At 42.1% G+C, this 22,872-nt stretch overlaps 1 protein-coding gene across 4 annotated transcripts in view; it reads left to right on the forward strand.

Annotated features, from left to right (window-relative positions):
- The window catches only part of MEIS1 (Meis homeobox 1), a 131,564-nt gene that overhangs the window by 72,201 nt on the left and 36,491 nt on the right, over positions 1-22,872 (forward strand). For all 4 annotated transcript variants that reach the window (XM_032497699.1, XM_032497698.1, XM_006195027.3 and 1 more), the window contains exon 8: positions 1,009-1,154. In XM_032497699.1, coding sequence (XP_032353590.1) covers positions 1,009-1,154 — 146 coding nt within the window. The remainder of the gene's footprint in view (positions 1-1,008; positions 1,155-22,872) is intronic.

The raw sequence follows: 22,872 nt of genomic DNA on the forward strand, positions 1-22,872 counted from the left end.
CCCTTTTAACTTTTGTGCCCAAACACCAGGTGTTTACTTTCCATTTTTTCACCTCATGACTCGTTTTGGACAGTGTGATTATAGGGGCAGAAATTTCATTTTTGGTCTTGTTCAATATGCCATTATGAAAGGAATACTACGCTTTTTATTTTATTGTGTCGCAGATCCCAAACCTTATCTAGAAGAAGCAACTTCAGTGTTCTAACAAAAATCCATGGAAAAGTAGGGTTCAGTGTACAGGAATGTGTAAGCAGGTGACTTTTCGGTGAGAAAAATTTAAATCTAGAAGAAATTTTAGAACCTGTCTGGATGAATAAGGAATACAATCCCAACGGACTGTTCATTTACCGTCACTTTCTTGGATTTAAATAGTCACTGTTTTCTAATTAAAAAAAAAAATGATTTCAAGAGGTTTTCCCTTACTAAGCTTGATGTTCTCTTTCTATGGCAAGAAAAATTATATTCTATCTGAAGCATTCCTGTGTCAGATTGCTTATATGATGGATTAACTACATGTTCCTGGCCTACTTTAGTCTTAAGATAGATCACTTGTGGAAAGAGTTGCTACCTTAAATAAATGCCTCTTCTCCCAAGTTGACATCAGTGACCCTCTGGGGGATCTGAATGCCCAGGCAGGAACAGGACCTCTGCGCCTGGCTTCCACCATATTTAACTACCCAGTAGGAGTTACACTTCCCATGTCTCAACTATTCACATCTGAGTAATTACCACGGCAACAAAGCCACTAAAGAAGTCAGACATCCCTCTCCATTCCCTTTGCCCTTTCCCACTGTCCTTTGGCAGAAGCTCCTCAGACCTGACTACTTTTGAGCCTAGGACCTTGTTCTTTCTCTTTGTCTTGAAAAAGAAAAAAAAAAAAAAAGAGTACCCAATAAACAATGAATCATTTATATTGCTCTTTTGGTTTTGTTTATATCCAAAGGCATTCTATTTGAATAAAGCATGTCAAGGTAGCATCAGTCAAAATTTGATTCACTATGTTTGCAGGTGATGGCTTGGACAACAGTGTAGCTTCCCCCAGCACAGGTGACGATGATGATCCAGATAAGGACAAAAAGCGTCACAAAAAGCGTGGCATCTTTCCCAAAGTAGCCACAAATATCATGAGGGCGTGGCTGTTCCAGCATCTAACAGTAAGTGGATTCTAAATGACCTATGTAAACGAAATATGGGCGATGAACCAGTTTTGATAGTGAAACGAAACAGGGGGAACCCAGTCCCCCTGGATTTGGAGTATTTCTTAAATCACTGTGTTCCCCACCGTTTTTACCAAAGTGTTAGCGCTTGTTTCCTAGATCCGTACCCCCAACAAGGAGTTTTATTTGCAGTTTGCTATTGCGATTTTGTTCACTTTGGTACGTTCCGAGGGTTAGAACTTCCCTTGCCCTTGTGATTTTAAGGATGTATGTTAATGCTGTTGCTTTTCTCAGTGTGACTCTTAAGTACCTAGAACCAGGTCCCACGAAGAACAGAGCCAGACAAAGCCCAGAGACAGGGACTTCATTTCTTCGAAGGCTTTATGGTGGACCTTTATGGCGAATGGTCTGCCAAAAAAATGTAAATCTTGTCGCAAGGGCAGGGTGCTCACCTAACTTGCTTTTCAGTGGTTTGAAGGTCCTGGCTGCCATTATAACAGGTACATCCGAGGCAGAGCTGCTCAGTGAAAGCTGTCCCTGTATTGAGAACCATAAAGGAAAACAGCAATATAGAGTCCGCTCTTCCTGTGTAGTCCCTGGTGACTTCTCAAGCCGAGTAACAGTTTATATTGTCTGTGTGAGTATTGCTGTTCTCACTGCAGGGACTCTCCGGGCAATGCGAGAAACTGGAGACTGGGGGCTTTATGCCACCGAGGGATTTGTTTGGTTTGGTTATTGTTCTGAATGGAATTCATGTTCAAAATATTTATAATCATAATATTTTGGTGGGTATTTTTGTAAATGCATACTGGTGTAATGACATCTAAGGCAGAAGACAAACATGAAATTTTCTGGGTCAAATAACATTTTTAAGAAAATCAGCCAAATTGTGCACCAGGGAGACTTTCAATGTTAGGGACTGAGGATGAATTCAGACAGGTCATAGCATAGATTAGCTCAAGATGAATGAATGTTAAGAATCTGGGTTTTTAAAAAAAAAAAATGTCAGGAACAAACCTTTCATGTTACTCTTTTTAGCATAGTTTGCTTTTCTTCAAGTCATTTGTTTTTCTTCAGTATCAGAGTTATTTCTGCATTGTCACTGATGTGACACTGAAGGCCACTGGTCCTACTCCTCTCGGCAGAGGCTGTGCCTCCAGTAACACTCAAGGGTATAAATTAATGCTGATTTTCCAGGATCTGTGAATCAAAGAAAAACTGAGAGCAGCAGGAGTAACTCAGAAAAAGAGTTTTCTCTCTTTCCTTCTTCCCACCACGATTCCAAACCGTACCTCGATGATGCTGACAGTTTAGGAATCAGCTTTAGGGGCTGGTTCATGCTGGTAGTTAGCTGAAGCCTTAGATGGTTTGGCTGATTTTGACATCCTATTTGGTTAACCTAAAATCTGATTAGGGCGCGGTTACTTGCCCGACACTTGTTGCATTTTATGTGACTAGGTTGAGCTCTGCCCTGTGCAAGTTTGCTGCTGAAGATTATCGATTACTGCTGAACTGGGGTGGGGAGGACTAGGGTCTAGAGGGCGTAGCATGAAAAATAAATAAATAGCATTTAAAGTGAGCAGGAGAGAAGAAGTGACAGTTGGGCCAAAGTGCTGATGTAGCCATGCTGATGCTTCAGCACCAGAGCTGACCAGCTAACCTGATCAGAAGGATGAGTGGAAGGAGGAGACAAAATCAGGTTGACCCTGAAGTCACAACCAAACTACTTCTATTTCCATACTAACAGAAAACAAAAAATCATAGACTTCGTTAGCCTCCATCTCCATCTGCAAAGGAGTTTTGGCTTCACTTGAAGCTGAGGTACCCCTGAATAAAATATAATCAAATATTGGTTCAGACAGAATCAGGAGGGAGAAGCAGGTTCTTTTATTCATCCACCAGATTTCCTGGTTTTCTAGGTCATAACCTTGTGAAGAACCTTGCCAAGAACTATATTATTTTTTAAAAACAACAACAAGAACAACAAGAAACTAAAAATACCAGTAAGATTTGCATTGTATTTTGTAATCTATCTATTATCGGGGCAATTACAGTAGAAAGCTTTAGCTTTTCTCCCTCTTTCCTTCCCCCAGTGAGAAAGCTTCCCTAGAACCTATTAACAAGAGTTTTTATTATTGTTTGTCCAAATGTAAGTATCTCCTGGTATCTCACTATTAATTCTTTAGCAGATTTATTTCACAAGCTGAGAGGTCTTTGGGGATGCACAATTCATTTGGAACACTGTGTACAAATTTTCGACTATCATATTCTCGCTTTATGATTAATGCAACTTATCCAGGAAATCCTTCCTGAAACCTTGCTAGATACAAAAGAACAAATGAAGCTCAGGCTAATTAAAACAATAGCAGTAACAATTTATTAGCAAATGGTACAAACGAATCTTTTAGATGCCAAAAGGCATGTTCTAAAACCTCACACACCTTTTGGAAAGCGAATTGCAATTTTTTTTTTCTTTTTCAAATAAATGGGTCAATCTTTTCATTGGGTTTATGCAGTTTAAAAAAATCTGCCTTTGAAAGGGCTTTCAGCATTTGTTTGCTGGTGGAGTAGAATAGGCCCTGAATTAAAAAAAAAACAAAAAAACAAAAAAACAAAAACCTTTCTGGATTTGCACCCCAGCTGTAGAAGAAAAATGTGCCTTTCGTAGTTGGCCACAGGTAGATTTAATCAGTAACACATTTTACTACTCCAACGAGAGAACTAAAGCTTCATTCTTGGACTCATGGTCTCTAGCAAGCTAAACTGGACATACTTGTGTATAATGAAAACAATAAAAGAAAAAGGAAACGGGCTTTAAACGCTGGTGATTCTAGGGTAAAAGGAAATTTCAGGGATGTGAATTTCCAGCTTAGACTTAGTGGAACCTTTGCCAGTTTTGATAACTAGAGAAGATCTCCTAAAAGAAATGATTTCCCTGGAACTGAAAAGAGTGAGTGACGTTATTTAGATAATGAGAGAAAATTAGAAAGAAAATAAAAGCATTTGTGAATAGAAATGCTTGCATTTGCCTGAAGACAAATTATTGCGAACAATTAGAAAGTACTTAATATTTGAGTATGAGTCACTATATAGTCACAGTCAGTTCAGGGGCATATACAACATCAAGGTTTAGTTTTTTTTTCCCCTTCCTAAGGGTATTACTCCAACTGTAAATATAACCTACTGTGTCATATGTTTAAGCTAGATGTGGTTTGTATTATTACTGGTTATTTTGCTACAGAGCGTTACAAAGATATGTGCCTAAGGGCTAGTAAAAATGAGGACAAGGAATAAATACAGTGTCTAAGGTAAAAAATCAAGGGTCTCTGTCCTTTTTGTTTTCCTACCCTAGTATACTGCAGTTTTAAATATAATCTAAATAGAAAAGCAGTTAATATGGTTCTTATTTAAAATATGCAGTGACTATTTTCCTGCATGGAGCTACTGTGTGCCCCAAGAATCCTGAAAAGTTAGGGAGAGTAGAGGTTGTTAAAATGCATACCTGCAGATTCAGGTGTAGAGACCATTTAAGAGGGTGAGGTACTTGACATTGACCGGTGCCGGAGGTGATCCTGAAGGTGAATTGATTTTCATTCACATTCTCTTGGATTCCCCATCCTTTCACTGATCTTGAGGATCCCATTGGGTACCAGACAGACAGCTTTTGTTTCTGAGTTAGACAGACACACTTTGCTATTTGATTTTGTTTTCTTTCTTTCCTTCTTTCAACTTCCAGCCTGAAAAATATATATATTATATATATATATATTTTTTTTTTTTTTTGCTGTGGCCAAATTTATGTCTCAATTTCTGATTTATAACACTTCCCTCTCAAATGTGGATAAAGCCAAAACGAGGGGTTGAAGCATCTTCCAGGTTGAGAATGGCGTTTCCATAGAAACACTATTAGATGAAAAGTGCCCTGCGGGTCCGCCACTCTAAGGAGGGAGTAAATGGAATTGAATTGGGAATTGAATGCTCTGGAAGAGACAGATGTTGTTTCATTGGTTTTGCTTTTGGTAACAAGATCTGGTGGAGACATCTTAGTGTCATATCTCTGCTTGCAACTCTGGAAGAATTGCTCTCTCAACATTATGAATTATTGTTGCAATGAAAAAGTACTTCTGATTGGTATCCAGATAACCCACTTTGTTGATCTAGGTGAGTGGAAGGTCAAAAGGCAGCTGGAAGGACCTACCCGGAGGCACGTAGTCAGGTAGCAGGTGGAATTTGCTCCTCTTCTCCCATTTTTATTTCTCGTTCTATCCCTCACCTCTATTCTTTGCCAGTTTTAACAGTGAATATTCTTTATTGTGCCTTCCCAGTCAGCATCCTTCAGCTGCCATCAGTCCTAAGAAGGTAGTGAGGCAGGAAGACAATATTCTCAAACGCTTGCCTGAAATGTCCGTCAGAGTAGGAAAAAATGTTTGAGAAAGACAGTCCCTCCTTCACCCTGGTCCTGACTAGTCCTCCATGTCAATATGCCTGAACCAGGAAGTGTGGTTGTGGAGATGGCAGCTAACTTTGATACCTTCTTCATTACATGGTATCTACAGATATGTTATTAAATTAAGATACGTGACAACCGAGCGTGAAGAAGTGAGATATTCTTTTTCCTTTCAGATGCCTATGTGCCGTATCACAAATGAGCGCTCTTGTATCCATAAGAATATCTTCATAGTTATTACCTTTTTCTTTCATGTGGTTACCATTCAACTTCAAAGGCTTTAGTAAGGATGATGGTCAGAGCTCAGCTTTGCCAAAACTAACACAGGCTTGGAGGACAAATCTCTACATCTTAATTTTAAAAGATCTCTGCTACTTCTAAGACAGATTATTTCAACTTTGATTGGCTAGGACCCTGAATTTTTTTTTTTTTAATTTACCCAGTTGGAAATCCTCTGTCTCAGGAGAAAAATGAAATAGATGAATTTAATTACTTGGAGGTAATATTGGAATGCCCTAATTCTTCTGTAGTATCCAACAAATAAACTCTGTTATAATAAATGAAGCGAGTGGTTTCTAGATTCTGGGGCAACTGCCTTTTTCTTTTTCTTAGCTGGTTATTGAAATCCTAATGGGATGGGTGATGAATTTTCTTAGGTCAGGTAAACTGAAAAGGCTACAGCTGGAATTCTTCACCCAGAAGAATCGGAGTTAATACTAATGATCATTGTGAATTAGAAGATCAAAGGCGAAGCATCAGCCTGTTCTCCAAGTTGTTGCCCCAGAGGCCATTAGTGACCTGGCAGAGCTCCCTCCCAGCTTCGCACACACCTCCTACCCTTCGCCCCAGCCTTTCTTCCCCGTCAGAGTTATGCACCTCTGACCTGGGGTAATTACCGTCGGGCTGATGAGGAGGCATGGGGGGAAAACAGTCAGAAGTAAAAACAAAAGTCCAGCTTTAAAATTGAACATGTATCTAGGTACCTGGGACCCCTAAACAGAGGACCTCTGACAGGGGCTCTGTTATTTTTCAGGGTGTGATGGAGGTTTTTGTGCTCAGTCAAATGGCGTGTTCATTTTGTTGATGATCGGTGCCTTCTATAAGGGACTTTTTGTAGAGTCTGGCTGGCAATTCGTCAGATGATTCTAAAATTTTCCTTTTGTTTCCAAGGCAAAGTTAAAAATAGTCTGTAGTTTGGTGTTCTGATATACTCTTAATTCAGGTTAATTGAATAAAGGATTGGGTTCCAAACAGAGGTGACAGAAGCCCAATTTATTAAATTGTTGGTTGCTGATATACAGAACCACTGGAACACTAGCCAGCTGTTTTGACTTCAAAGCATGTGTCAATATCGTGTCGTCTTCTGGTTTCTCTTAGTGACGATGTATTTTTGAAGATAAAATACCAAACTCTTATAATGAATATGAAACTGCTCCTGCTCAGTTTATCTTTCAGATTGAAATTGGAACATCACTTAGAAATGTGTGAGTGTAGTTTTTAAACTGAGTCCAACCCTTAGGGATTTTATGTCCTTCGTTTTTTCATTTCCTCGGTGTTTAAGATTCCTAGTGAAGGTACTTTGTTTTAAAGAATGAAAAGTGTGATGGAAAGAAGAAATAATGGTTTTGCGTTAGAAAGGATTCCAGTATTTTGATTTGGTTCGGTTTGGTTTGGTTAGTTGGTTGGCTGTTTTGCCAGGAGAAGTAAATCTATGTATCATGGGATTTTGGATACTTTGTTTGACTTAACTGGAAACATCCCCATCACATCAGCCTTTATAATGGAAGTGCGATTATGACTGTGTGTGCATATAGATCCGCATGTGCTTGGGCATTTTTCTGTTGGACAAATCTCTCTGAATCCCTGCCATCCACACCAATCCTGGTGGCGAAAACTGATCTATTTTACTTATTCAAATCCCCTAAATAGCTCTGCTCAGGACTCTGGTTTGTCTCTTTTTGCTGATGGAAGCCAATGCCGGAGGATAACCAAATAGTGGAGTCCCCATTGCAGTGGTCTCCAGACCCTCTTGGTTATGGCCCCTGCCTACCTGAGGTATGCCGAACGCCATGAGGCAGCAGAAATCATTTTATTAAGGCTCCAAGGTAGTAATGATAGTGATTGTTGATTGTGGGGGTTCACAGCAAAATGACTGCACCTGACAAGGATGCTGGTATTTCAATACTGCTCGTCCCTCCCTTTGTGAGTCCTGAGCCCAGGAGAGGTGGCTTTCCTCCATACGCTGGACCCTCACCCCAGTGTGTCGGGAGCAGGAGAGAGCCCTCAGACACTCAGATAAAACTCCTGTTTCTTGGTGGGCCCGTGGAGAGCCTCTGACAGCCAAGGAAGAACTGAAAGGGTTATGCCAGGCAATTTTCTAACACGTTGAAGACCTTTTCGTTTTTGTTTCCTCTTGCCATTGCAGAATGCCTTCCCTCAGCACTTACAGCCCAGGGAGCGTGGCTCCCAGCACAGGAAGTATTGCTCTATCTCTAAACACTAGGAAGAAAAGATAACTTGAAAGAAAACAAAAGGCCTCCAGTAACTTGATGTTGTAAATGCAAACATCCTAAGTTGGCTGAGACTTAAATGAGACACAAGATACTTGGTTTTACAGTAGATTATGCACAACATTCTGAAGGAGAGCTTTGCTTTGACTTAACTAAATGCTTACATTTGAATGTCCTCTAGGGATGATCCTTTCAGAAAAAAAAAAAGGGACAATATATGCAAATTTATATATATTGACATATATATAAATATCTACATTATATATATTTATATATTGATATATTGATTATATATTATATATATATCAATTTTTTGGATGTCTTTGCTTTTCAGTTCTTAATATTCTACCGTCACTTTTTACCTGTTTTCATGTTAACTTTGTCGCTAGCATCCCTGCAGAGCCCATGGGCTCTCCCATGACACAAATGACCCCTGAGGATTGAGGTTCTAAGAAGTTTTTGGGACGTCCAGAGGCCAGGAGGTGTAGTCTGTTAATAGGAACTCTCATCCTAAGAAACATCTGTGAGTGGAGATAACTCCTCTTGCAGTTTATTGAAGCTTAGGATCCATTCCCATCTATTATTTAATGAGAAGTCAGTTTCCAAACTTCATGGGGCTAGGAACTCCAAGAAAATGACTTGATTTCATTTTTAAAAAGAAATGAAATTATCTCCTGCCAACAGAATGTTACTTAAAAAAATGATCTATTAATTACTTGGCTCTTTTGACATTGGATCATTTTGTCCTGTTAACAGCCGAAGGAAAAAAAAATTGATCAGAAGGCTAAATAAAATTATAATACATGTCTCTCTGGGGCTGTGTAGTTTAGTATTTTCATCTCCACTGGATTCTTAAGGCAGTCTTGTAAGGTAGGCAGGATGACAAAAAGTGAAGGTTATAGGAGTTAATGATTTTTCTCAAGGTCAAAAGCTAGGCACTGGCTGAGTTGAAACCGGGATCTCCTGACTTGAATTTCCATGTGCTTTCTACCAGGTTACCTCTGAAACACAGAACAAATAAAATCGCATGGTGGGAGTTCAAAGATAATAATTATAATCTCATTTCATGACCTAACTAATTAGTGTTTTTGAAATAAAAATATGAGCCAGAGGGTCTGGCTTAGAACTCCAGCATGCAACCTGATGGCTATCGGCCACGGAGGGTCAAGGATGGTCCTTTTTCCAGACGTATCTGCCCATAAAAAAAGGCATCGCTGCAGCTGTTGATATTTTGCGCGACTGCAATCATTTGTTCATTGTTAGAATTTCAGATTTTACACATTAACTGCCCCTCCTCCCTTACGGAAGTACGTGGATCTCTACCCCTGTCTATCACTAACGATGCGCCACCGTGATTTGGGGGTGAGGAATCTTGCCTCATGCAAATCCTAACTAAACCTTCTAACACAGAATTTAGCTCCTTGAAGATGTTTTGCCTGTCACATGTTCAGGACGCCAAAGAGCTATGTCTTTAATTTGCTTTATGGAGATAGAGGGAGCTGCTTATGCCTCCCCGATTACTCTTGAAACTATAGTCCAACTGTCATTTCTCAGCAAAGAAGGCTGCTAAACCCTGGAGAATTAAGCCACCGCTCTGGGGTATGACACTGAGGTCTGATCATTTTCAAGCTAGCAATAACCAGAATCCTAAAATTCTTATGAATAAAATGTAATTTTAGTAATGTTTCCATAAACAGTGGTAATGGTGGCATTTTAGGAGGCAGTGACATTAGTCACATGGAAATTGTACCACATTGGCTTTTAAATTACTCCACCTGTCTGTATGAATAGAATTTTCAGTGTAAAAGCAGAGAGACAGCTGCTGCTAATGTCTCCTTCTCCCTGTGCAGATAATGCTGGCAAATCCACACGCATAAAGGACTGGTTTGTGATGTAAAACGGTACCTGACCCTGCTGGCTCGGGAGCTGCGAAGAAATACCTTTAATTACCAGTGGCTGCGTTTAGTTGTTGACATAAAAATGTCAACTTCCAGGGGTGTAACCCCAGGTGCACTCCCTCTAGTAATGTCACCCACCGTACACTTTTTTTCCCTCCCACCCTCATCCGTGGTGAGATGGGTGAGCATTTATCTTGATGTGTTTCAGAAACATGCAAGGCGTTAATACTTAAAAGGAAAACATCTAATACTGTACGAACTCAATTGATGATCTTTCTGTTGGAGAACTTTGAAAGATTAGTGGAATCTAGTTCCTTCTTTCTAGCCAGAATGGAAATGTGGCACCCCATTTACACCTTCAAAGGGCCTAACATCATTCATCTGCTACAGATACATGTTGTCACGAGAGGAGCATGGCCAGGCATCTCAGAGAGCAGACAGAGTCAAGAATAGAGGGACTTGAGTAGATCCAATTTTTGACCATGTGCCCACGCTTCCTGTTGATAGATGATGAAGCTGATTTTCTGGCGAAGCCCGTTTGCTCTTGGCCTTTTGTCTGTGGTCTACTGTAGCAGCTCCGTCGCAATGGGCATGTGCCAGCCAAGGGGATCCTCCTGTCCGCGATGCCCGTGGCCAACGACGTATTTGGCGCGATGGTAAATAGGAGATATACGTGTCTGGCTCATTGGCGGGCATTCTTTTTGACTTCTTTCACACAACTGGTGTTTTCGTGTTTAATTTAACAAGGAGTGAGTAGTAAATGAAAGCTGCTGCCTGAAATCCCACTGTGAGCGTGTTTTGCACTTGGCTCCCCAGTGACAAGGCAATTTGTGAAATTATGTGATGGAGTAATTAGATGAAGCCAGGGCTTCTGATTGTTGCTGTGCATATGTGGCAAGGGTTTGTTGGGAAGAGGGAGGGGGAGGGGAAAAATAGATTATTACCCTGGCAAGTTGGCTCAAAGCTTCTTCATTTATTTGTAAACAGAATATTTAGTGACCGCATAGGAAGTAGCTGTAATCACCAGCTCATAAAGAAACCACAGCAGAGCTTTTGGGTTTTTGCAAAGTGCTCATGTAAAATTTAAGCTGGGAGGCAGAATCCCTGTTAATGTAATTAGGATTTAATTTACCACCCTTTGCACACAGATGTAATAATGTCTAGATATTTATTCTATCTTTAAGCACGTTACATACACCTCGGTGCAGCCGTTACTGAACAGAAACAGGTGTGAACACTTTCCTAATTCGGTTTTACACTATAAACACATAGCAATTTAAGGGAAATATTTACCAAAAACGAGGGGAAGGAATGTCTGCAAACGAGGCGGTAATGGACAGTTGCCCTTTATGTACTGATGGATTTCTCAATGGTTAAGTAAATTAAAGCAAACGCTAGAAAAATCAATAGGCCAGCATAGTCTTGGTTTTGCCTCATAGACTTCAGGACAGAATGACAGATGTGGTGTCTATGACCCATTTAAGTATTAATGCCTGAAGAACTGCTTCTGCATGCAAGGTTAGAGGCTTTGAGACATGCTGGTGTATTACATTACAGACAATAATATTTTTAAGTAGATATGGAATTTATCTGTTTCGGTGAGGTTGTTCTTATGTGATGCATTTATACTGGAAGATTAGTTGCTTAGTTGTTGCAACGGCACCATAAATCAGTTTTGAATGTTCCCACGCAGAAACATCTTCATACGGCTGTAGTTGGAAGGTAAGGATGATGTATCTTGAGTTTCCGTGTATCGTGAAGTGAATACACTCTACATGGAAACCAAATTAGAGTTAGTTAAGGAGTAGATGCTCAGAGGCTTTGGAAAGATCTGTAAAATTCCATTCAAATGTGGCGTTAGCATTCAGTTATTCTCCAGGGCTCCAGATGCTGTATGTCACATTGGTACTCACATGTCACAGAGCTTGACTGTCATCGCGTGTGGAATGTTAGGGCTGTCCTGATGCTCCAAGTGGTAGGTATTCACCCCTAATGAGAATGAGAAGGCCAGCCTTTTGGTAGCTCCACAGAGCGTTCATTTCCCCATCTGTTGTTCCCATTACCAATTTCCAGAGAAATGATGTATCTACACTCACTGTGTTGGATGGTTGACTACCAGAGCCAGGGAGACAAGAAAAGAAGCCAAGTTCTCAAAATGTACTTAAGTACTGGCTTCAGGGACCAAAGCTGGCTTTCAAACCAAAGTAAAATGGCGGGTTGAACTCACTATGCTGGTAATTTGGGGAGAAGGTGCCTTTTGTTATAGAGAAAGAGAGTTGGGCGGGCTTGATGTGTCCTGTTTACTTTCTTAGGCTGAGTTAACTGAGAGACTCATTCCTCAACTTCCTTCTTTGCCCATGACAAAGCAGACATGGGTCCCCCCCGGGGTTTCGAAAATCAGTATGTAGAGGTGATATCGTGGTAAACCAAATCCTTGGAAATATTGCTAGGTTGGTATGATGGAGAGAAGCAGAAAGATTATTTGGGTTCCAAATTGGGGCTGTTTTCCTGTTAACTGGCGTACAACATAACGTGAATATTCACCGCGTTCCTGGGAAGCTGTAGCAAGAGGTTTAGCAGCGCGCACGTTTGGGGGGTTTCACGGTAAAGCGTAACTTCAGAAAAAAGTGAAAGTCCCATCTAAAACCCTTGGAAATGAAAATTACTGCAGAGTTTAAGATTCTTTTGCCTCTTCGAAGCCACGCATCTTACATTTTGTGAGCATTCATGTACTCTGGGAATCTTCATTTTGATGGAGATCCCCAGAGAGGTGGGGCCTGAGAGTCTGCATTTTGAACCAGCTCCCCGGTGACGCTGGTGCAGGTGGTCCGCAGACCACACTTTGCATCGCCAGGTTTAAGGAGCACAAGCAAGATGACAGATTTTAAATGGAGAGATGATTGTTTTTCTCTGTCTTTGATTTTTGATACTTTGATTTATTTTTCCCCTCTGGTTTTGAAACTTAACCCATCATTTTTATCACATCTATTGGACTGAAGGTGTTTTGTTTTGCCTCCACCAACTTGCCTATCCTTTTCAGTGTATGAGACCTTTCTTTAAAATATCAGAGATGTTTTAAAAGATAGACTTTATGTTTTAGAGCTGCTTTAGATTCATGGCTAAACTGAGGGGAAGGGACGGTTTACTACACGGACACATGCTTATTGCCCAAAGTCCACGTTGACATTAGGGTTCACTCTCCGTGTTGGACAGTCTATGGGTCTGGCTAAATAAATGGCACGTATCCACCATGATAGTATCATTTAGGGCAGTGAAACTACCCTAAATGAATATCAGAGTTTTCACTGGGTCTCTCAAATACCCAGAGAGCTTCTGATAGATCAAGGACTCTGCAGATATCCAGACTTTTTCTTTGTGGGACTTACTGACGGTGCACTTGGGCTCGGATGGGTGAAAGGTAGTTCTGAAGGTGGAGTGAGACAGAGTCTTGCCCTTCACCGCCGTCTAGCTTCAGTGCTCAATACACAGCAGTGGAAGTTATCATGGGGACAGGGCAGCGTGTGCAGTGTTTGTACTAGTCCCAAGTTCCCACTCCGGCCCCCAGGATCGGGGAGCCTCTGTCAGTACGGAGGTCACAGACTCACTCAGTACAGAAGCAATACATAGATCTGAGGGAGAAATGCTTTCGTCCCTAGCACTACTTGCCAACTTCAGTCTGCTCCAGGAAATCCTTTTGTGTTTCCGCTGCCTGGTGTCTTCGGTCTGCCATGGGCACTCACAAATTTCACAGCATCCTGGAGGATGAATTTGTTTTAAAAAGTGAGCATCTGAAAAGCATTCTCTCTCTAGTTGGGCTGAGATCTAAGGAATTATTATAAATAGCACATACCTATTCATCACTGCTTAGCGGGTAAATTCACTCACTCATTAGAGTTCACATTGCTGGATGTAGTTTCTTGAAATTAGGTCATTTATTTTGGTCTAAGTCACTGAGGATCAAAGGTCATGAGGAATCCAAAAGCCATTAGTCAGGGTTCTTTTCTGGACCCCTCAGATGTCATTGTGCGAGTCACCCATGGCAGCCCGGGCCTGGCCTGCTGTCAGAGAGCTGGCAGGGTGCCTACTTTATTTCCAGTTTGCATAGATAAAAAGCAGAGCAGCTACTCTCGGAATCACTATAAAAATAAGCTTACATAAAATCTCCATTTGAAATACAGTATGTGTGTGCCCCTGCGTGCTCCCTCCTAGGGGAGCCACGGGCCCTAGAAATCAAAATTAGGAAAGCGAGCCATACACTTAAGGGCCTCGTGGACCAGCCTTTGTTTGGGGGCCGGCATTTCTAATTCCTTGTGAATTTAGGGAAGACCAGATTTTCCCAAAGAATTGTAGCGACAAACCAAGTGCTTTCATTTGCTAATGTGAAAATAAAGTAAAGGCACCACCTGAACCGTGGTCAGAAATATATATTGCCATCCCCCTTTAATGACTTTGAGGTACACTTGGCAGTCGGGAGTTTACGCGTATCAGGAGCGATGGGTGAGAGATGCAGTCAAGTCTATTCGTTCACTTCCCCCGGTGAGCCCTGTGTGTCGCGGGCCCACACCTGCAAGTGGAAACACCGTCAGTTACCAAGACGGTAGGTGCCCTGGACTCACTCCCTGAAAGTGTTCATAGTGGCCCAGAAACTGTGAGCACACAGCAACATTCATCATCTCAGTGTTCAAGAGAGTGACTGAATAAATGGTGGGGTGAATTTCCAGGGAAAAAAGTCCAAATATGCATGCATGAAACAGTGACTGTTGGAATTTTGAAAAATCCAGCTATAAGCAAGTGTCCTATTTGATTTTAAGAGATTAGTAATTATTAAGTACTTAGTCTGCATGTGATCCGACAAGGAGTCGTTGCACCCCCATTTTACAGATGGGACAGTTTACAGAAGGAAGTGGGCGAGGAAAGTCTGAAGACCTACCAGAGAACTTAGTGTGTAATAAAATAGAGACTGGGGAAAAAACATTCAGAGCCTTGATTTTTCAACCTGCTGGATCTCACTACTTCCAGACGTTGAGACTTAAAATTATGGTTTGTTTTTGCTCTTGAAACCCTCTCTGGCATACACAGAGACTAGACCTGGTGAGAGTTGGGGCAGAAGTCCACCTGACGGCATCAGAGCCACGCCTTTGCTACACTTCCTCAAGAGCGATCCGCGGGCTCTGTGGCACCATCCGAGAGCCGTGGGTTCCTGCTTGGGGGCCATGCTGTCCCTCAAGCTGTCCGTGGCCTTGACCCCTGCACTGCAGCAAGTAGGTGTAGGAGGGGTCCAGGGAGGGGAGTCTACCTGCAGTGGGATGAATGCTGGGCTCTCATCTAAGGATACCTAAAGCTGGTTGGTTTGTGCAGAGAGGAGGCTGGAATGTTTTCCATGACGGGATGAACTCACTCCACTATCTAGCAGGAAAAAGCAACTTTCCAACGTGCTTGTGATTATTTCCCCATCACAAGTGATGGCAAAACTTTAGGCTGCATCTACCCTTCTCTTGGAATAACAATATAAATTGGGGCATTAAAGTTTTTTCCAAGTGAGTTCAAGTGCATTTGAAGTGCCTCCTGTGCGCAAGGCACCAAGCACATCTCAGAGCTTTCTATGCTCTTTGAAAAGGGCATGAATGTAGTCGGTGGTGCTGTTTGCAGAACAAACCAGGGGTGAGGAAGACAGTTAGGAGACAATTCAGGTGAGAGAGTTGTGGTTGTAAGAGCAGAAAGAAATGGATGGGTGGGAGACACATTGGAGGTAAACCTGGCACCTCGTACATAGGAACATTTGTAGCAGGTACGTGTCCCCCATACACTGCGCTGAGGGCCAGTGACGCGCCAGGGTGGGTCCCCCATGCAGTGTGTGTGCGGAGTTTCCAAATAATGATAAAATGCCATCAGTCTGTTTATAAGTATCACCATGCACTGGCAATTCTAAATAGTGTCAGGGCCAAAAATGTTCCTCCAGTGGGGGCAGGATGCCCCCACTCCGCCCCCACCTTGGGAGGCCATTGCTGAGTACTTTCATGCTCTGTCTCACTGAATTCCCACCAGGACTCTCTCAGGAAGGTCCTGCTAGTCTATTTTACCGTGAAGAAAACCAAGATGCGGAGAGATTAAACTTGCCCAAGGTCACACAGTAAGAAGCAGGGACTGGATTTGAACCCAAGCCCATCTGACTCTGATGCCTGTGTTCATAACCACTCCCCTGCACCTGCGGTTCCCTCGCCTGGAACCTCCATGACCCCTTCTCCACTTCACACTTTTTTCTGCATCCTTGACATCTCATCTGTCACCGCTTGGGGAAGTTGTTCCCCAGGAGAGAGGAAATGGCCCCTCGCTCCAGACCAATAGTACCTTGATGGCCATCTGATGAGAGTCCTTATCATGGTGACTGTTTATTTACAAGCTGCCTAGCTCCTAAATAAGATGACAAGCTTTCATCTCTAGCTTTTCAGAACCATGATATCGATGCTTGATGATATTCATTGACCAAATGAATGAGCAAAGTTTCAGGACAGAGGTGACCAGACCCTGAGACTTTTATAAAAGTAAAAAGACTGGAAAAGGTCCTGGTATAGAGATCCAGAGATCCTCAGTGACCTTGGAAAGACCTGTTTCAGGCCTCTGGAGGAGAAAGAAGTTGTATTCTGGGGCATACGGCTGACACTGCTGTAAAGGCAGTAGAGGTAGGCCCTTTTGCAATGGCTCGAGGAAATATACCAAGAGCCACAATTTGGGCAGGAGCTTGAGGAAGTGGCGAAAAGAAGGAAAGGTTTCTCTTTTCTTTTTTAATGCTTAGGAGAAGGAAGATTTGCATGTTTACATGTAGAATCATGAGCTACTATTTGTTAGTGCACAGCCTGATCATTGACTCAGGCAATTGAGAAGGAACCTTTGAAGGGAAACGCAGGAAGGGACTGATGAATGGAGCCAGGATCAAGCACCCGTGGGCAGTGGAGGGGTTGAGTGTGGAGAGTGCTGGGATGGCATCTCACAGCTAGCGCTTGGCTGTAAGTGAGAACCAGGAGAGAAAGATGAAGGCATAGAGACTGAGAAGTAGACAAGACGGGGGTCTTGGGTGCTAGTCTCCTCCCAGACCTCTTAGCAGAACAGGAGGCAAAACACCTGCTAAGTGTCCAAGGAGTAGGCTTGGGAGCTGGAGGAGAATGGAAGTCATCTGGGGACAAAAAATTGCTGTTGGGAACACAGTAGACAGACAAAAAAAAAAAAAAAAGAGTAAAAGAAAAAGAAAAAAAAGAACTTCACAGTACAGTTTAGGACACGTGTAGAAATAGCAGTAGACACTGTGACTACAGCCACAATGACTGGCTAGACTTTTAACAGGTACATTTCATAATCAACCTGCTTTTCATGTGTGAAAATTAGGGCAAAATAATACATTTTTAGTGGTTTTCCACAGGAAAAATAATTGCATTTTTCTATTCCTTAAAAATTAGTATCGTGGGGAAAATCCATTGGGCTGCAGTCTGAACTACTTAAGTTCTTACTGCCACGTATAGGTTGGTGAACTTGAGATTGCATTAAAGGTTTTATCTCAGTTTTGGAGGAAGTTATCATGCAATTACTGTACATTATCTCTCCGGGCTGGTTGAATGAGAAGTTTGCAAACTTGTTATTGATAACCTTTGAACGTGAGTTCAACAAAAGCCATGCAAATGCAGCTGTCTGCTAAGATAAAATTTTTTTCTTACCATGATATGAGAAAAGGGGGATTTTTAATTCGACGACAACAAATCAACACGGTATTTTTAAAATACTTGAGCAACTGTAAAGGTGAACAAGTAAAACGATCTCAGGTGTGCTTGTTAAATCGTTCCTCTGCCAGAGACCTCGTTTTTAATAGTGGGAGGGGTGGGGGCTGGCTTGAACAGATTCCTTGAGGTTCCCGAGTTGAAGTTGAAGTGATCTTGACGCCGCTTCAGAAAAGTCTGCTATTGTCATTGTGGATTGATGGTAAATGATATACACCTGGCTTCGTGAAGTAGAAGGGCACCCCGCATATAATGAATGGCTCATTGTCACATATAAAGAGCAGTTGGCTCAGAATGATTGGCGAGCCACGGATGACTCATGTGGAGTGTTGCTGTTTAAATGGAAAGGACTCTTGGCAGGCAGACATACTAAAAGGAAGATGGATAGATGGATGGATGGATGGATGGGTGGATGGATGGAAGGATGGGCGGGTGGATGGGTGGATGGGTGGGTGGATGGATGGATGGATGGATAGCTCATTGGTCTTTCAAACATGTTTTAGAAAAAGAAGTAAAAATAAGTCCACTATTCAGTACTGCAAGGCAATGTCATGACAATGTTGGAAAGCCAGCTCCCAGTAGCTGGTTTACTGCGGGCATTTCTGCCCTCGTCTCTGGGGTTACCAGAGCGCCATGTGCACAGTTACACAATGCAGAAAGGCGTGGGTCATTTCTAGGACAGATAATTGAACATTAATACTCGCTGACATTGTCGAAGGAATGATATGTCAACCTGACAGGGCCTATGTGCTTACATTTGCTAATTTGGCTGCCGACGAAGCCTCTGTGTGTCAGGATCAGACCCCAGGCCTGACTGCAGCAGGGCCAAGGATGACGCAACCATTAATCACCAGCTGCCATCTTGGGCCAAGAGAGTGTCAGTAAAATCATTCCATATCTTGTGTGTGTGTGTGTGTGTGTGTGTGTGTGTGTGTGTATGTGGCTGGCAGGTTGCATCTGTTGTGTTCTAGAGTTTTGAGGTATGGCTCTTAGTGGAAAACATCACTTCAGACCTTCAGTTAGTGTCATCTCATCAGAATTTTTAGTGGGCCAAATGTCTCTTTCCTTCCTTCCTGCTTTCCCTCCTTCCTTCCTTCCTTCCCTGAAACTAGCTAGACGTTCTGAATAAATGGGCAAGGTTTAGTGGCTGGCGGGGATGCTCTGAGATGGCGTGTCTTTTGTTCCCATGGGAATTGATTTCCATGACTTCTTGGTTTCCTGATTCACCGTAGATCTTCAGTCTAATGAAGAAATCAGACAAGAATTAAACTGAAGTTACTGACTGTGATTTATTTTTCTGATTCTCAACAAAATCTCAAACCCTGTGGGCAAATTTCTGAACAGAGGGAAAGAGGTTTATGCAATTATTTTCTTACCCCTGAAATCACATGAACAGCCCTTTCCTGCCTCACTTAGTATAGATCTGTAGTGAGTTAATCCCATTGCTCCAGTCATTCCACAGCGGACACCTCACTGCCCTTGTAACCATTCAGAGAAAAGAAACACGGAGCTAATCGCAAGACCTCTGGCACTCACCCCCATTGTGCCCTCTTTAAATCGGGGTACTCTGGGGGCGGTGTCTAGTGGTGGCTACTCTGTGTAGGTTTTCACTGCACGAAATGGTATAAAATAGGGCTCCTGAGAGCAGCCATTATCACATACTGGTTAACATCACAGATTTTTTAAATCCCAGCTGCACTGGAGCCATGAAAAAAAAGCTTTCATCTGTAAAATCTAGTTTCCCTTTGTTATTAAAATAAATGAAGCCATTAAACAAAATATATGCATATAATAGTCGAGTTCATCATGTGGCATCATCGAAATGATAGAATTTTGCGTTTTTAAAAATCAGGGCTGCCATTTTAGAAGGTTTGCCATAAGGTGCAGGTCCCAATACGCTAGAGGTTTCTGAAACTTCATGCCTTATTACATACATTTTTCTCTTTAGTTTGCTTATTTATATATTTATTTGGACCTCCTTAGATGAAAAGTAGAATTCTGTTTAAGAAGGGTTAGAAAAAATATGGCAGCATTCCGCCCTCCAAAATCCTGTGACCAAATGAATTAATTAATTATCGATGAGCTCAGAATGTGAATGTGTTGGAATTGAAATACTTTCCAGAGACTTTATTTCCAAAGGTTTGTTTTTAATTACAGTGGCATTTGGTTGGCATGTAAGGGCGAGTTCTCACTCTTGGTCTATCCGAGCTGGCTTCCAGGCCAAAAGATTCTCTGCTCCCTTTTCTCGAGAGCACACTTTTCTGCCAAATGTGGCGCCCCTGCCCTGCCAAGGAAGGTGGGCGAGCTGCCACTTCTGAGTCCCAGCCACCAAAAGACAAAGGCTTTCTACATCCTCAAGTCCCAGGAATCAGGATGAGCCTCACACCTTGATGGTTCCGAATTATTGATTTTTTTCCCCCATAGACTTTAAAATATGGAATATTTTCTCGGGGCCTCGGTCTATCCCCGAGGGTGATTTAGGCACTTACAGGAGTGTGTGAACCCTTGCAGGCCACCAGAGGCTCATTTAAGTGTCCTTCCTCATCTGTCTGAGCTCTGAGCACGTCGCCTCTCACAACTTGCTTTTTTAGTGTTGTCTCTTTTACTCTCTTTTAGTCCGAACATAGTAATTATTTATCTACTTCTGGAAAGCGCAGATAAATTCAAGATGGTGGGTGGGGTTGTAGCTGAGTATAAAACATCTGCTAGGGAAAACGTAACCTCCTTTGCCCTTGGCGGGGCCAGCTCTCTGATTTGTGGAGAATGCATATGGGCACCACATAACTGTGTGGATGGAAAATGCAGGGCTTCTAAAAAAAAATTATGAAGACTTTCAAGATGGCAACATCAGCCAATGAAACCAGATGTGGGGCCCTTCTGTGTGGGGCCCCCTGTGTGACTGCCTTTGAAGGTGACCTTGACCTTGTCTTTAGATATCCTGGAAGTGATTGTCCATATAAAGGGAATTAATTGCAAGAAAACACTGAAACCTAATTTAAACACTAGAAAAAAAATTATAAGAATTACTTAGTCAGATCTTCCCTACAAATTGAGGGGGGTGAAAAATGTATATAGTATGTTAACTTAGATTGGCCCAACCTTGTGAGTCATCTCGGATTCAGCCACTATTTACTAAGCTCTACCTCCAGGCCAGACACTCCGCCAAGCAATGTGATGTGTGTTGTCTTGCGTGGCTCCCCCCCCGTTTTGCCATCCTCACTGCCACTGATGGAAAGTGAGGCTCCGAACATTGAAGGGCTTTGATCAAGGTCAGACAGGCAGTCTGGGTTCCGGGACGTGAGCTTCAGGTCTCCAATCTAGTCGGGACCCCGGCCTGTACCTCTTGGAACCAGTAACTCTTAAAATGGTTTCCTTTAGATTTGCCTTTTGTCGATGTGTCGCCACATCACTGAAGCAGAAATGGACTTAATGACCAACTGCCCTGGCCTGCACAGTTTGAAGACTCTCCACGTAGACCTAAGCTCTCCTAGGAGGTGACTTAGGAGGGGGCACAGTTAGGTTCCTTGTATATGTTATTAGCAACCTCATGACATGGCAAAGTGAGACTTGCATTAAATAAAACTATATCTAGTTATTTCAAAGAAAACCAACTACCCAGTTGTTCGGTGAGAATAGCTCTTTCCCAGAGCCTGTTTAGGAAGGGCCAAATGCCACTAATTAAGGCTTTTTCGCTTTAGATTACTTACAGAAGTTAGATTACTTATGAAAGTTTTCTTAGAAATGATGACAGACAACTTGAAAGATGTTCGGCTTTACGTGGTTTTAGTCTGAGTTTTTGGATTTCACCCTTCGTGTAGAGCGCAGTGCACATTCACGCAGTAAAACAGGCTGGGGCCGCAAACTCACCGCGGCTTTCTGAAAGATGTGGCTACAGCTCTCTATTTCATCATTAAGCGGTACACCTTGAGCTTCTGGAGAGCCAGAAAGGAACCAGATTGAGAAGTAGGAGGCCTGGGCTCCAGGCCTCAGAGCCACATATCCTGCCATGTGTCAGCTCGGAGTTATGCTTTTTCTCCTATAGAATTAAGACAGTGTTCTCTGTCCTTCCAACCTGGCCAAGTAATTGTTAGGCTCAACTTCGGTAGAATATACTAAAAGCTCTTTGAATAAAAGAGATATAAAAGATCACCCAAACTCAAAGTCTTAACAACAACAACAAAAGCCCCCAATTGGCCTTCAAGTTAAATTTTTTTTTTTTGAAGATTAGATTCCATTATAGGTTATTACAAGATAGTGGGTATAATTCCCCGTGCTGTACAGTAAACCCTTGTTGCTTATCTATTTTATGTACAGTAGTTTGTATCTGTTAGTCCCATACTCCTAATTTGTCCCCCCACCTTTGGTAACCATAGATTTGTTTTCTGTGAGTGTGAGTTTGGTTCTGTTTGGTACATAGATTCATGTGTATTATGTTTTAGATTCCATATGTAAGTGATGTATAGTATTTGTCATTCTCTGTCTGACTTATTTCACTAAGCATAATACTTTCTAGGTCCATCTATGTTACTGCAAATGGCCAAATTTCATTCTTTTTATGGCTGAGTGGTATTTCATTGTACATTGTATGTATATATATTAAGCCAACGTATATGTATTAAGCAAATCGTCTGTTGATGGGTACTTGGGTTGCTTCAATGTCTTGGCAATTGTACATAGCGCTGCTTTGAACACTGGGGTGCCTGTATCTTTTTGAATTAGAGTTCTTGTTTTTTTCCTGCTATGTACCCAGGAGCGGGATGTCTGGATCATATGGTAGCTCTGGTTTTAGTTTTGTAAGGAACCTCCATACGGTTTTCCATAGTGGCTGCACCAATTTACATTCCAAGTTAACTTTGATTGAATACCTTTATTTCTGCACCTTTATCTTGCCATCTTGTTGGTGACAGGTCCTGCTCTTTCTCTCACTCATCTAAGATATCCCATGAACATCTGTGAGATCTGTGGCAACGCCACAGAAGCAAATCCACAGCCCTGTGAGCCCGTCCCTGTCCAGTTAGGTCGGACAGCTGAGAAAGCATAATTTGGGAAACAAATACCGGGGATCGGCCCAAATTTTGACTAAGACTCTTCCCT

Source organism: Camelus ferus, chromosome 15 (assembly GCF_009834535.1).
Source record: "Camelus ferus isolate YT-003-E chromosome 15, BCGSAC_Cfer_1.0, whole genome shotgun sequence".
Lineage (NCBI taxonomy): Eukaryota > Metazoa > Chordata > Mammalia > Artiodactyla > Camelidae > Camelus > Camelus ferus.